The sequence below is a fragment of the Sceloporus undulatus genome, chromosome 1, assembly GCF_019175285.1.
Source record: "Sceloporus undulatus isolate JIND9_A2432 ecotype Alabama chromosome 1, SceUnd_v1.1, whole genome shotgun sequence".
Lineage (NCBI taxonomy): Eukaryota > Metazoa > Chordata > Lepidosauria > Squamata > Phrynosomatidae > Sceloporus > Sceloporus undulatus.
In genome coordinates, this window is record NC_056522.1 from 256,126,061 (window position 1) to 256,141,915 (window position 15,855).

The 15,855-nt window shown below is 42.8% G+C and overlaps 2 protein-coding genes across 3 annotated transcripts in view; one reads left to right on the forward strand and one right to left on the reverse strand.

Moving 5' to 3' along the window:
* DTX4 (deltex E3 ubiquitin ligase 4) overlaps positions 1 to 10,892 on the forward strand; it is a 53,782-nt gene extending 42,890 nt beyond the window's left edge. For both annotated transcript variants that reach the window (XM_042472717.1, XM_042472727.1), the window contains exons 6-9: positions 1,322 to 1,474; positions 4,088 to 4,249; positions 4,793 to 4,882; positions 7,712 to 10,892. In XM_042472717.1, coding sequence (XP_042328651.1) covers positions 1,322 to 1,474; positions 4,088 to 4,249; positions 4,793 to 4,882; positions 7,712 to 7,945 — 639 coding nt within the window. In that variant the 3' untranslated portion in view covers positions 7,946 to 10,892. The remainder of the gene's footprint in view (positions 1 to 1,321; positions 1,475 to 4,087; positions 4,250 to 4,792; positions 4,883 to 7,711) is intronic.
* Positions 2,535 to 15,855, reverse strand: part of MPEG1 (macrophage expressed 1) — a 15,312-nt gene continuing 1,991 nt past the window's right edge. Inside the window, 2 exon segments of the mRNA XM_042472703.1 lie at positions 2,535 to 2,732; positions 15,661 to 15,855. The exon segment at positions 15,661 to 15,855 is cut by the window's right edge and continues 1 nt beyond it. Coding sequence (XP_042328637.1) covers positions 15,662 to 15,855 — 194 coding nt within the window. The 3' untranslated portion in view covers positions 2,535 to 2,732; position 15,661.

The window sequence follows — 15,855 nt, forward strand, 5'->3', positions numbered from 1 at the left end:
AACAGAACTGTCAAGTAATTAGTGAATGATGAATCATAGCACAGGTGAGACTGAGTGGAGGGGCAGGTAAGGTTGAGGTAACCAGGAGAACCTTTGTTGGAGTTATGTGGAAAGACCTATGAGGGAGAGTGAAAAGTAGGTCACTTTCTCTCAGTGCACAGTACATAGTATGGTCTGGTAGAAGGCAACTTTCTTGGTCATTTTTCAGCTTCATTATATACCAGGAATGAAGAAACTCTTTCCCTTCAGGCCTGCAGAAAATGCCCATTCAGCTGTCCTTTTTCCTGGTACCTTTTGGTCTCTAATCCGTGATAAGGCTTTCCCCTCCACCATTCCACACAATGCTGACATTTAAAAAAATACTCTTATCTACAAGTATCAGTGGAAACCTCAGAAAAGCCTGTTTGCAGTATGTGGGGGCAATCTAAACAAATGGGGCTTAGGCAATTAACTGTGAGCCACATATTAGTGTCTCCTTTAGAATTTAGTCCTGCCCACTGCCAACTGGAACTTAGAAGTAATAAGGTAACAAGAAGGCAACAGCATTAGTTTGAAAAATAACATAGCAACTACTAACATTGTCAGGTTTTAGTATAATATGTATCATTTACTTCAGAATTTGGGGGAAGTTTGGCTATTTTTGTACATTTAAGTGGCTTTCCTTAAAAAGAAAGCAATATTTTAGCAACCCATTAACATTATGAATTACTTTTAAAAAGAAGTAATAGAAATGCCAGCAGTTGCTGGTGTCTCCCAAGTCATTGAGTTTCTGAATTTAGTCTGAACTTTAAAGACACTATCCAAGGGACTGAACCCTATCTCCAAAATAGGTTCAGCTCTGTGGATTGCACCTTTAAAGTTTCAGGTAAAACCCAGAATAGATTCTCTGCTCCACTGACATTGGAGCCACCAGATACTGCTGGCTAGCAAGCTAGCTTTTGCAATTACATTTCTAAGCTCCACTGCTGGTGTCTCTCTCCTAACATGCTTGCCTGGAATTAATTTGGCTCACAGGACAAAAAAAAAAAGGTTCCCCACCATGCTATATGGGGAGGAGCGTGAGAAGAAACTTTTGCAAGCACTGGGAGACATCATGGCAGATGACACAGAATAATTGAAGTGGGAGGAGGCAGCATCATATGAGATGAACTTTATAGAGACTTTTATCCTATTTCTTCCAAGAAGGGCATTTAAGGTGGTTCGATCTCAAGCCACTGTGGCTTGGACATCCTTCAGAGCAACATTCTGAATATCTGTGTGCATTGCTCTTCTGTTTAACATTGTTTTCTTCTCTCATCTCCTGCCCCCTCCCTTCATTTAGGATTGTACCATCTGCATGGAACGCCTCTCTGCCCCTTCAGGCTACAAAGGACCTCAGCCAGCCATCAAGCCAGATTTGGTGGGCAAGCTCGCCAAGTGTGGCCACATGTATCACCTCCACTGCCTTGTGGCCATGTACAACAATGGGAACAAGGTGTGTTACTGTAGAGAAGAAGGCAGAGGTGGAGTATACACCTGCAGTCTTTTGAGTGGATGCTGATACATCATTAATTCTATTTGGGAATAAACAGCTCCTCCAGAATACTGACTGACCAAGAAGCTGATGATGTAGAAGAGGCACTGTTAGATTACTTTCTGGAAATTTTAGTCATGGCATACTGAGAAGGTTTCCTGGGATGCGCTGTGCTATCCCTCCAAACATTTTGGTTTGGGTGGACTTCCATAAGTATGTTTGGCCATACCAAACTTGAAGAGACAATTTCATGTCACATTGCCTCTGTTCTCGAAAAGGTTGTGTGAACTAGACCTTTATATGCAGAGGTTCCCAACCTTTTTGACTCATGAAGCCCTTATTTCTATGGTGGAGCCCCTAAGAGGCCTACCCTATGTTTTACACGTTAATGGTGTTTGGGAGTGTAGTTAACAATATATTCTTATTCTTTAATTTAATTCAATTTTTATTTCTTTCATTTTCCTGGAGTGGCCACAGAGCACCTGGGAAGTGCCTGCGGAGCCCTAAGGGCTCTTGAGGGCATAGTTGGGAACCCCTACTCTATAGGATAGAATCAGAAAAATTGTTTTATTAATCTCTCCATCCTAGCACTCAAGCTGTGTTGGATTGTAGTTTCCATAATATCCAGCCAGAATGGGACATTGGCCACAGAGGCTCTGGAAGACAATCCAACACATCTTATCTGTACCAGATTAGCTGAAGCCATACAGTGTGACCCTTCCTACTCTACCGAGTTCTGTCAGAGGGGCTATTCTTTACCTTCCATTGCTGTGTGAACTGAGGCGGAGGGCATATGGGACAGGGCCTTTTTAGGAATAGTCCATAGATTCTGAAACTCCTTCTTTTAGGAGACCCATGTACTTCCTTCCTTATGAATCTTATAGAAACTAGTCAAGATCATTTTGTCTGGTTAACTTGCTTTTATGGACATGAGTGTGAATGCATCTACTTCTGTGGTTGACCGTTAGTTGTATTTTGCATTGCATATTTACAGCCATGTTTTTGTTTTTCAAATGGGATTTTAATATCATTATATGCTGCTTTTAGCCAAAATTTAGCTTGTGAATGTATAATACACACAAAAACACATGTGCACAATATCCACTTCATTTGTAAAGGCTGCAGTCATGTACAAAATATTGTCACATATGTAACGTCTGGACATGTGGCAAGCCAGTTTTTTTCTCCATGATCTTGGATGCTGCATCTGCTTGGAAATCTGAGAAAGAGAGCAAGGGCATTATAAGAGTCAGCTCCATGTGCGACCAGAGACATGTGGCTATTGCTCCATGTGGTTAGAGATACAGACATCAGAAGTGGTACATATTAAGGACTCATTCACACTATGAAGTAACCCGGTATGGAATCCGGGTTATTTCGTTGGAGTTCATATTGCCCCCAACTGTACAGTACTCGTTGCAGTTTGGGGGGGGGGCACGCAAAAATACCCATATAACTCAGTACATTTGGCAGCAGATCCCTTACTGCTTCTTTTTTTGGGTCCCATAATGATCTTCAGTAGTGAGAAAGCACTACTGGATCTTGCAGACCATTTCCTCCTTCCTCTTCCTCCCCTGGTTTTCCTCATTCCTCCTGCCCCCCCGACCACCGCTTCCTCTGCCGCTACATCCTTCCTCCTCCTCTTCCTGGCCTTCCTCCTTCCTCCTACAGAAAGACAGCATAGTGCAGTGGTTTGAGTGTCAAACTACAACTCTGGAGACCCAGGGTTTGAATCCTGGCTTGGCCGTGTAAACCCAGTGGGTGACCTTGGGCAAGTCATATTCTCTCAGCCTCAGAGGATGGCAGTGGTAAACCCCCTCTGAAGAAACTTGCCAAGAAAACTCCATGATAGGCTCATCTCGGGGTTGACCAAGTTGGAAATGACTTAAAGGCACACAACAACAACAATAACAACAAGGAGCCCTCCCGCAGACCACCTGCCTCCCAAGGCCTTTTAGCCCTGATCCACTGAGGGAGCGAAAGGAGCCCGTTCAGATTGCAGGTGTAAATGGGCAACAAAAATTTTGATTGTGGCAAACATAGTGAGAACTATGAGCCCGGTTGACTTGGGATGGCACCGCCGAGGAGACCCCAGATCTCCTCGGTACAAAATTGGAAGAGTGAATGGGCCCTAAATTTCCCTCTCAGGGCCAAGGTTCTTTGCATTGCCTGGGTTCTGTTCATTTCATGCATCTGAGATGGCATGACGTAAGCAACCTAAGGACCTCACACTTCTCTTTCTGTTCCAAAACAATTATCTAGCCTGACGTTGGGAAGCCATCAGTTCACTAGATGTTCTGGTCTGCAACTCCATTATCTCTTACTATTGGACAGGCTGGCAGGGCTTTGTTAAAGTATCAAAATATTTAAAGTATCAAACATATGGAAGTGAAAATTTCCCATTTGTGTTGTAGGCCTTATGTTATAGAAGTGTTTTATCTTAGAAGCCAAAGTGTATGAATTTGACTTTCAGTGGATTTGATGATGAGACCACAGGATGCCAAGAATGACTTTATTTTTCTCTACTGTTTTTAACATATGGTTGGGCTTCACTCTTGTCCCTTTTGCTTTTAGGATGGGAGCTTGCAGTGTCCAACTTGTAAAACTATCTATGGTGTGAAGACAGGCACCCAGCCTCCTGGAAAGATGGAGTATCATCTTATTCCCCATTCATTGCCTGGACACCTTGACTGTAAAAGCATCCGAATTATATACAACATCCCACCAGGGGTCCAGGTGAGATTTCTGTTCTGTGGGGAAGGATTATAGTATTCTGTTACAATATAAGAAGTGGTGGGAAGCATATGCTGGACTGTGAGGAGTCTTCAGACAGATCCTTGGCTCCCGACAACAAGCAGTGTATTGTTCAGTGATCAGCTTGAGCTTTCTCAGACTGTAAATCAGAATGGAGAAAGTTCAGCTACAAGCAGTCATTAAACCCTAGTTTTGCAGCCTCCAGGCCCCACTCCCAAATTTTCACTGAATGCTTTCAGGCACTTTTCCAACCAAAATACATCCCAAACACTGCACACAGATGTGATTGTTTGGCTCCTCCCTCTTAAGCTCCCCCCCAAACAACTTTGGTTCAGGAAAAAACAAAAACAAAAACCCAAAACTGGTGACTGCTGCTGCTGTGATATCATACCGATGTAGTGTTGTTGGTCCCCATCCCTTTCCACAGTAAACCATCCATGTTGTAAACCTTTCTTAAGGATGTTTTAAAGTCAGCTTTGTTCATATTTTGCTTTGGTCTTTCTGTCTTTCCTTCTTTCTCTTTAGGGACCAGAGCATCCAAATCCTGGGAAAAGCTTCACTGCCAGGGGTTTCCCTCGGCACTGTTATCTCCCAGATAGTGAAAGAGGTAGAAAGGTAAGTGACATTTTCCCCTGCTGGTGTAAAGTAAGCTTACCAAGACGTTTCTGGAACAGACTATGGTAATCTATGCCAAGGCAAGGAAAATTGCCATTGCTTTTTATGTTCTGGTTTGGATTAATCTGTTCTTGGCTCATAACCCTTCCCACAGACAGCTTCATTGAGCATCCCAGAGATTACCATTGCTCTCATACATTGGTGTGTAAACAGAAGCTGTGATCACAATTTCTTTGAATGGTTTATAACTCATATAAGCCTGCCTGAAAATTGTGATCTTCACTTGAAACCTGGTGTGTGTCCCATCTTGCAAGGCTAGGTTGGTGTCCACATGTAACAGGCACTTTCTCTGTAGCAGCCCCTTGACTGTGGAATTCCCTACCAAGTTAGGCTGGTTCAATCTGTTTTGAGCTTCCAATAGGCAGCTAAAGTGATGTTTTCTGCATGGTCATTGATGGTTGAAACCACTCTATATGTTTTAATTGTTTGTTTTAAAATTATTTTTAAATACTGGTTTTAGTTTTTTTAAATTCTGAAAGAGTATCTTTAATTTGTTTCCAAAGATTTTAATCTGTGTATTGTTTCAAAATGTTTTTACCTGTTGGGCATCTGCTGGGGTCCCTGGTTGTCTGGGAAGCTTTATATAAATCCATTTTTTTAAAAAGTGAATATGTCAGTTGATCAATCAGTCAAGTATCTGTATTGCTTTTCTCTAAGAAAAGAGATGGGGGTTCCTAGGTGAGGTAGGAAGGACAGCAAGTATCAGTGTAATACACCAAATTTAATTATAAGAGAGGGCATAGCAAGAAAAATGCTCTCTAATCTTGAGTTCTCATTGTAGAACACTTGATAGACTGCTGTTTTGGTCCCATTTTCTTGCTATTGTAAGTGAAAATATGGCACTTAAGTAGCTCAGTCCAATGAGCACATGAACCTACATCTCCAAATTTGTCATGCACAGGCCAGCCACCCATTACACACAGAAGTGCATTGAGAACGCCACTTTTCATCTTGTATCTCAGCCTATAGGCACCATTTGGAAAACAATTATGATTGAAAAGTTGTAACAAAGTACTGTAAGTGGCTGATAAATATAAGTTGATTGTGGCTGTAGTTTTATATTTGTTTCTTCCAAAAATCATAGAAGAGTCCTGTGAGGTACATTAAGCTGATAGTGACTCGGTCAAGGTCACTCAGTAGGCATTGTGTGGCTGACTGGGTGTCAGAACCCAGTTGTCTTTAGATACCAGCATTTTGGCTTCTATGCAACCCTGGTTCATGTACCTTATTTACTTCCTGGCTTTGATGATGCTAGGATTTGGCTGTCTTTCCCATCTGGTCTGGGAGAGAAAAGAAGGGGAGGGAGGGATTGAAAATAGTTTGTGATGCATGGAATGTTCCCCACAGATTGATGCAAGCCCAGGGGTGGATACTAAACCAAGTTTTTGTAAAGGACTGCACATCAAATTGTGGACCTGCGTCCCATGTCTCAAGCTGTATCCACTGACAGCTTTCTGTGTGTCTGCTTCTGAGATTTAACACTAAACCTGAAGTGTGGGAAGAAATATCCAGAGAAATAGAAGAACCATGTTTGCCTGAGCATTCAGTTAAGCATATCCTAGTATGGCCTTGTACCTCACTGCATATCCTAGTATCCTGTCACATTACATAATTTATAGCAATTTAATTGCTTTTTATGTGCCATGACTGCACCCTGTGGAATCCTGAGGTCTGCAGTTTCTTGAGGCACTGCAGCTCTCTGTTAGAAAATTCTGAATACCTCATGAAACTACAACTTCCAGGATTCCATAGAAGGAACCATAATACTTCCTATACTTTCTCAGTAACATTCTGCAGCCACAGTTCCAACAAAACCCCCCGAGCTGCCTCTTTTCAAAGGTCCCTGTAGTTCTGCTTCCTTTGTAGCAGGCTGAATCCCAGCCCCACAGCAAGAGCTCTTTGCTGTCTTCAGTATATTTATTACCTGGTTTTGAAGCTGTGCCAGATAATTTTTCAAAAGCTCAAATACTGTAGAATTGAAACATGAAATCGTCTTTCTCTAATTGTTAAATTAATGGCACTGCTGAGTACCCTACAATAAGTGGCATTAATATGATGTAGGAAAGTTTAGAAAAGGATGGAAAAGAGGAGAAAGACAAGGGGATAGGGGACCAGTTTAGGGAAACTTACTCTAGTACAATGAGTAGCCTCCCCTACTTTAAAAAAATAGATTAAATTTCACCAGTGGGAAATAGGAGACCCAGTTTGCCTGGGACAATTCTTGACTTGATCCTCTCAGCAACTTTCCCCTAGAGTGTTTGCAGGAAAGTTACATCTGATGAACTGGAGTACTCATTTCTGTATATTTGAGATTAAGGACATTACTACACATGGATTTTAATTTGTGATTTTATCGGGAAAGAAGCAGCTTTGGAGATACTCAAAATGAAAGACCTAGGTTGATGCCTCTGATTCGTAGCTGCCCTGGCCCCAACCTGGCACTTTTCATTCACGAGGAAACCCATGAATGACTGGGCAATCACACAATGTTGTTCCTGGGGCAGTTGCATGATCACCAGACATAGGTTTTCACTGTCCCCTCCACCCCTCTGCCCATTCCCCCTTGCTATTCCAAAGCACTCTAATAATCTTTCCTTATTCTTTCTATTTACTTCCTTCCTTCCTTCTTCATTTTTAAAAAACCTTTAAATACTTAAATTGCAGCAGCAGAGCTCCGGAATTGCATGGAAAGAAGGGGAAAAATTGGGCTTGGTGTACAAGCTTTCGAAATACAATTCCTCTCTAATGCATATCCTTTCTCTCTGGCAGGTGTTGAAACTGCTGTTGGTAGCCTGGGATCGGCGGCTGATCTTTGCCATTGGCACCTCAAGCACCACTGGCGAGTCTGACACAGTGATCTGGAACGAGATTCACCACAAGACAGAATTTGGCTCCAATCTCACTGGCCATGGCTACCCCGATCCCAACTATTTAGATAATGTGTTGACTGAGCTGGCTGCTCAAGGCATTACAGAGGAGAGTGTAGCTCAGGAAAAGGATTGAGAGTGTGGGAGGAGAGGAGGAAGGCATTGCCTGGGGGTGGAGCTGCCAATATAGCAGTATTCCATGGATCCAGCTCCATCCCCTATCTGCTGTGCCTGCTCTGTCCTCTCCTCCTGCTCTTCCTCCTCCTGCCACAGCTACCATCTGCCTCTTAAAAGGGCCGCCTTTGCCACTACAACAGTCTACATAGGGGCCTTGCTTGGATGAGAAGCTACTGACCTGCTACCCTGTGGCGCTCATAGCACTTGGCTCACCAGAGCAAACAAACCTGGGAGAGTTTTCTCCCAGTTCATCTCAACCATGGGGTGGAGTGTCCTCATGAAGCCTGAGGTTATATTAACCTTACAGCAGCTTCATGTTTGTAGCTCAGACACCTGGCCTTGCCCCTTCTTAGGGGTGTGGTGGCATCTTTGTGTGGGGAAACTAGAGACCCACTTTAAATTCTGTGAAAAACAAGTATGCCTTAGGGGCAGGCAGTCCCATAAGGAATCTGGTGGTACTACTCAGGAGCTAAGAAAGTGGCTCCATTCCAAAGGCATTAAAACCAATCCTGGTCTTTGTTATCATCCTCTCTCTCTTGCCCAGCTAGGTGCCTGCTTCCATGTTGTCATGTCTCTGCTTCTTTCATGTTATGGGCACCCTGTGAGTCAGAGATGTGCTGTTTCCTGGTCTGATACTTCCCTCCCTATCAGCCTCATGCATTATGGGGCTGCCTCACCCAGTCCTGTTCCAAGAAAGCTAAGAAGCAGTCCTGTTTCCTGCTAGGCTCTGTCCCAATTCCATAGGGTGAAGTAGGCTGGAAATTTCTTCTCTTCAGTACATTCCAAACTAGGCCAGGTATATGCAAGTTTTTGTTGTACAATGTGAAGCAGACTAAAGCAGAATTAAGCATGTTGACAGGTGGTCTTCGGACTGAATCTTAAGCAGGAGGAGTCAGGCTCTTGCATCCCTGAATTTTATGTATCAGAATTTGACCCACATATGCCTGTCTCCAATAGAGTCACTCTTTTTCAGACCAAGTCAGAACTATTTCTTGCTCTTGGTAGCTGGATCTTCTGGACCCAACTGAACTCTCTGATGCAATACTAACTTGGTTAAAGTTTTAAGTCAGGTCTCGAGATCAATACAGAGCCATGTGCCCCAAACTTTCTCTCTCTGTTCTGTTAATTGCATCCTTGTGGGGTTGTTTTCTGTCTGATCTTCTTTCTGTTAGGGATTAGAATTATTGGAGTTAGGGAGATGGTGAAGGGTGAGACATTTTGTAGTTTTGCCCCGTATCTTCCCAGGTGGGTTCTTTGAACTATTTGTATGGGGGAGTCCCCTGGATATGGATTTAAATTTATTTTACCTCATGTTTTGGGGATTTGTCGTATATATGTGTATATTTATATATATATATTTGTAATGTATGAGAAAGACTCTGAAGTTAGGATGTATAACACAATGGTACTTAAGTTAGACCTGGAGGCTAAGTGCTACTGTTGATGTGGTTTGCCATGGTAGAGGCAGGAGTAGGCAACCTGGTATTTTCCAGATGAATGTGATTACAAGCCCTGCTGGGCCCAGTAAACATGATCAACATCCAGTGATTATCGAAGTTACAGTCCAACAACAGATAGAGGGTAACAGGTAACCTACCCCTGGTACAGAAATGAGACTGGTTGTCATCTTGAAATGATTACACTAACAGTCCCATCAAGTCCATGCCCACATCTCCCCCTCCCTCTCTTTAGTGTTTTAATCAATAAGATGTTGGCTTTTTAAAGATCTTAACAACCCTGGTGAAATGGCTTGTGAGGCAGACTTGGATGAGAAAAGAAGGGATGGGAAAGAGTGAGGGGGTAGTGTGTGAGAGTAAAAAGGAGCTTGCCTGTGAAGGTGAATGACTGTATATCTGCCCAGCTTGGTGGTGGTGGCAGCGGTGGCACAGTATGCGTGAAAGAGAAGGAGCCCAGAGGCATCATGGGGGTTGTTAAGTCTGCAGCATACCTTCAAAGTTACTAAGAAAAATTATGGAGCTTTTAGATCCGTGTAACCTCAAGGTTCTCAGCAGCACTCTCTTTAAGAGCATACTAATATTCCAATGAGCCAGCTTCCTTCTGAAAATCTAAATTGGTTTCAGAAATTATTCTCTCTTGGCCTTTAATGGGGAAGCTAAAATAATGTTCTACTTGTCCTTTCCTAACTCTGTATCCCCTAAGAGTACATTCTTTAATCTTTACCGCTGTTACTTTTTAATGATGGTAACAAGGAGCCATGGAATAGCATCACATCCAGAAATTCCTCCTTTCTCAGTAAATCTCAACAAGGCATTTTCCTTTTGGGTTCACAGTGACACATGTCCTCCCTTTTGTAGATTTGATTTGCTCAAGTGGTGATTTTAAAGAACAAAAAGTCGAGTTACAAGCAAGTTCCCTTATCCCTTCTCAACATGTTGTTGTCCTTTCCCAGCCCCTTCCTCCAAGCCTCCCTCTTTTCAGGGCAGCCATGGCATTCTCTCAGTTGTGACTTAGCCTCCAGGATAGGAAAGGGTTTTTGAAGGGTGACCTTCTAGCCACTATCATCTCCCAGTTGAAGGGGATCAACTTGCTTTTTATTTCACTTTCTTTTGTCTGATTGATTTCTTCCTTTAATTCTTCTGCTATTAATAATTTTATACTTCATCGAGAATGATCAGCCTGATGTGACACTGTCATGGGAAATGATGGGCAGGGTCCTTTTCCTCCCCTCTTGTCCTTGTCATGTCCCAGAGCAGGTTGTGTGGGTGCTGGTAGTGGTTTTAGGGGAGGGGGTGTGGGCGGGCGGGGGAGTGAAGAGCCATGTTGTATATTGTTCGTTCGTTGTTTGTGAACGGGTGCGTTTTGCCCGTCTCTAGTTTGTTGCATTGTGTGAGGATGACACTCTTGGGGGTGTAACAATAAAAGGAAAATTCCACTGCCAGCTTGAAGAACGTTTTGTGTCCCTATTTTCCAAGTCTGTGTGTCTACTTTTGTTCATTGTTTCTGTTTCCTGAGCAGGTGAATGTGTATATTCTTACCTAAGTGGGAGGACAACAGCTTTCACATGGCCACAGGGGGGTGTTTGAATTGCAACAAAAGCTGACCTCAGAACTGAATATTAATAGGAATCTGAGCTGAAGGGGTAGCCCAGTTAACATTGCTTGGGGGCGGGAACAATGCTGAGGCTCAGTGCTAGGTTTTATTTCTTACATCTGTTGGAGAATAAAAATCTCATATTAAGTATCAAATGGAAGGAAAAGAATTTGAAGGAACAAAGTAGAATTTTGAGTCTGAAACTAGTGCTGTGAAGTCTATTTATAGTTACAGTCACCTAGGAGTATGTTACCTGTTCTATTGAGAGAGACCCTGAACAGTTTACAGCTGCATAACAAACAGAAATTAAATGAAGCCAATTTCCCCTCTGCCTAAAGATGTGATGTTACAGCCTAGCTGAATATCTGCTTCATATGCTGTGATTGGTGGTGCAAAATCTGTCAGGAAAAAGGGTGGAAGGACCAGGTCCATTGCTTTCACAAAGCCAGCATCTAAGTAGGTGGTACTTTCACATTGAGAAACATACTCTAAAAGTTGTGTCCTTGATAAACGCAGGATCTGCTCTACGGCCTACAGTTTGCCATTTTAGTATCTCAGCTTCAAGGGTTAGATTGTTTCCTATAATCAAATTTTGGACCCCTGCCTCAAAAAAGAAATGTGAAAGTGAGAGTTGCTGTTCTACTTCTGTGCTTGGGGGCTGCAAGTTCCTCTCCTATGATTACTGCTCTCTTACTCATCTACAGACTTCACTCCTAGATCTTTTATTTTGTCATCCACTTCATTGCAAAAGAATTCTATTCCAGTTGCTACACTTAACTAGAGTAGACCCATAGAATCAGTGGAATTAACACAAATGTTGCCACTATGTAAGCGATTCAGTAGATCTACTCTAATTGGATCTAGCAACCAAGCAAACTAAATATATTCAGGAATATTTTCACATAATTATAGAATTGGAATTTGCAGGTGCGGAATCCAAAAACATTTTATTCAAGAATGTACACAAAACATAGACAGTGGCTAGGATCCCATTAGTCCCTATGCTAGTGTAAAAACAGTTGAGCAAGCTGATGTGTTTTCTCAGAAGTTGCATAAGCGCAGTCAGTGTTTCTGCAAGCACACACACAGATCCCTCTTGCTAGCTTTTGACATGGTGGTAGAGAACTATTTTCCCTTTGCAGTAGCTGGGCTAAAGGTCTTTGTGTCATTATGCATTTGGTTCAACAATGGCGGAATTCATTATAACTACATTGGTTTATATATACGCTGCCCAAAAGGGATAGAGTCTTAGAGTATGATTTTAGTTGTAGAAGTCATTTTTCCACTGACGCTTTGCTTGTAATTTCACTCTTTTTGTTTAAATGAGATCCAAGTGCCTATGTCCTTTCTCCTGTCCTTTTACATGGTTCCTCTACCAGCTCAGAACCATAAAACTTGACCATCATGGTGAAGCAATTTGAAGCAGATCTGGGTTGCTCATTATCTGGGTCCTAAAACTCATTTACAGAAAACACTGTCAATTTCTATCAAATGTGTGTTTGATGTATTTATAAAAGATACAAAATTTATTTTTTGCCTTCTGGGGTATATTTTTAATACATTGTTATATACGGTGCTGACCTTAATGGATCAAATAAAAACAAAGTCTTAAGATACTTTACAGAACCTGCTGTGATTTACAGACAAATTAGCAGCAGACTCCTTTGACACATGATGGAAGAATCCATTGTCCTGTTATCCTTCCCTTCCCATGGGAGTATGCCTTTTCCTAATGGAGCCTTGACTACTGACTGAGAATGCAGGAACAACCCTTAATAGAATAAGATTGTGCTCTTGCATGAGCTTTGTGTACTGAAAGCTTCATTTGTGGAGTGGGTCCAGGGAAGAAGAAGAAAAAGAAAGCTGTCCTGCAGAAATATAAAAAGCTCTTTCAGCTTTTCCCTTCTCTGCTTCTCAGTACTTTGCAAGACTGAACAAGGGCTAAGCCTTTAAGTTACTTTGAATTCTTTCCTCTATACGTTCATCTTTTCCCTTTTCCTGTCCCTCTAAGCCTAAAGGGACATGTGACAATAAGCATGCCTTCTCTTTTTTCCTGGTAGCTTCTTTCTCACATGGAGCTAACTAAACTCTCTTCTAGCAAAACCTATCTTAGGGAATGCTGGTGAACACACACTAGCCAGGCTTGGTTCTATACTTACCTCTTGCTTCTATATTTCTGCTAGTAAAAAGTAAAAATTCAGAGACTGCTGTGTCTTCATTATTACCCATCTTACATTTGGAAGCAGGGAAAGGAAGATCCCTTGTCAAGTTGCATTATCCAGCTACTCTGCAAACCAGAGCAAAAGGAAGCTTGGCAGCCTCTGCTGCGGTAGCAGCTTTTGCAACCTTTGCACACAATTGTAGATACGTACATAGGTGCTGGAAGCATTAATAAAATAATAGGGCAGTACAGAGATTTATTCCTCTGTGAGTATACTTGCTGGGGGCATGCAAAGAAAGTCTTCAGCTAGTGAGTTTTAGCAGTAGGGAGGTCATCTCTCTCTTGAGATTTCTGCTAGGGTAGGGATTAGCAAAAGGTGGCCCTCAAATACTGTCTGGCTCCCCAGATGTGACTATATGCTTCTTCCCTCAAGGGTGGATTTGTAGAATATGGCAAGAGGACTTTGGTCTCTCTTGCCTGGAGCTTGATTAGTCTGTCATCTTTCTTGCCAAAGTGGTCCACTAGCAAGACTGTTGAATGCATGTAAAGGGCAGCTTTCCCCCTGCTCACTTGGATCAACTACTTTGACATCAAAGCAGAAAACAAAAATCCTGTGATGTGTCCTGCTCATCCTGTGGACTACTGAATGACAACAGGCCAACATATGACCCTCTACACACACACACACCACAGTAGTGCCATGTAGACATGCTGTACAAGAGGTGGACCTGAACTAAGGTTTTGAGAAGTTCCTGTGGATAGTTAAACAGTGTGGAGGTCCCCCTACCAGGCCAGGCCATCACTAATGCAATTCTGATTGTGCTTGTTGTTGTGTGCCTTCAAGTCATTTCTAACTTACAACGAGCCTAAGGTGAACCTATCATGGGGTTTGGCAAGTTTCTTCCAAGGCGGTTTGTCATTGCCATCCTCTGAGGCAGAAAGAATAATTATGGTTACCCAGTGGGTTACATGGGCGAGTGAGGATTTGAACCCTATTCTCCAGAGTCATAGTCCAGTGCTCAAACTACTACACTGCACTGGCTCTCTTGATGGAAAAATGTTATGCACTGAATATCTACCCGGAGTGCTTATCAGAACAGAGTCTACAACGTATAACATTATCCTTCTCACAGGTTTAGGCACAGTACTTTATATGCCAGTCTGGATGCAGAAGAGTGCAGTCTGAATCTATTACAAAGGGTTGGTTACCAGCTTGGAACGGGCAGCCACACTCTGTTCTCTGTTTTGAACCTTGCACACCCTGTGGAGATTGTCCTTGAAAAATCAGCCTACCCAGCCAAGGCTGTTGCCTTCACAAAAATCTTCTAGAGAAGAAATTTCTTTCCATGGATGGGTTGCATACCCACAGTGACCTTCCCATCCTTTCAGTAAGAAAACTCATGGAACTGGAAGTACTGTAGGATCAAAGTACCTCTTTCATCTGAATGCCCCTGGCAGTCTCATGACACTACGGCAGCTTCCATGGTTATTTGAAGTACTGACTCACAGGCAGGGGAATGAACATAAAATGAACAGAGGCCGCTTTCACCAAATCAGCATAGCCTGTCCCAACACCCTGCAAAAATCCTGCGTATGGACCTGGTCCCTGCCTGAAACTGACAGCTGCTTGTCAGTGTAAACCACGGATGGACTGCCGTTCTGGGTTGCTTCTGGTGGCATTTTGGGAGGGGGTGAATTCTTGATATTTTGAAGTGCGGGCCTCATAAAACAACTTATTTAAGCATTTAAGAGCAATTTAAAGTATTTTTGGTTGCAAAATTGGGCCTTTGTCTGAAAAAATGTTGGGGGGGTGTTGGGAGCATGGTGGATCAGTGGGGTGTCACAAAGGCTACACTGGACCCTCACCCAAGACTGCATGATTCTTCCATTGATGTAAACAGTTTTAGGTCAGCCAGTCTGATTTGATATAAGGTAGCTTCCCATGGAAAAGTAGAGCTTGAGATGGTTGGTTTTGGGACTACAAGTCTCAGAATCTCCTATATGGACTGGGGAATCAGGAAGTTGTAGTCAAAGGGGTAACTTTTCCAAGTTCTGGTACTAATTTAGTGGAACGTGTCTATGGAAGCTGTTGTGCCCCCCCCCCAACTTGCTGTATATACTATTCTCAGAACACTTAAAAGGGATGGGTCACCAGGAGTCAAGGCTGAGTCAAGGGTAGTTAACAACAAACAACAAAGGACAGCGGTGGGAAGGGCATCACTGTTCCAATAACAGATTCTACAGAAATTTGCTGCAAAACATGAACACAAGTACTGTTGAGCCTTCCTCAAACTTGCACCCTTCAAAGCATGTTGAATTATAACCACCATCATCCCCAACCATTATGGTCATCAGGGTTGGCTTCGCTGGGGATGGTGGGGCTTGCTGTGCAACATATCTGGAGGCCTTCAGGTTGTGCAAGGCTAGTGCAGTTAACTAATATAATACGTATACATACATACCCTAAACTGTTGGACTTTCCTGCTGTTGTTGTGATATATCCTCCATTTCGTTCCTGAGGCCATAAGCTGGGTTGTTAGAGATCAGGCTCTTCTCCTCTCCCCCTATCTCACAATACTTCTTCTTCTTGGACCACCTGCATCCACAGACCACCAGGCCAATCAGGATGACCAAGCCCATGGTGGCACCAACAGCAA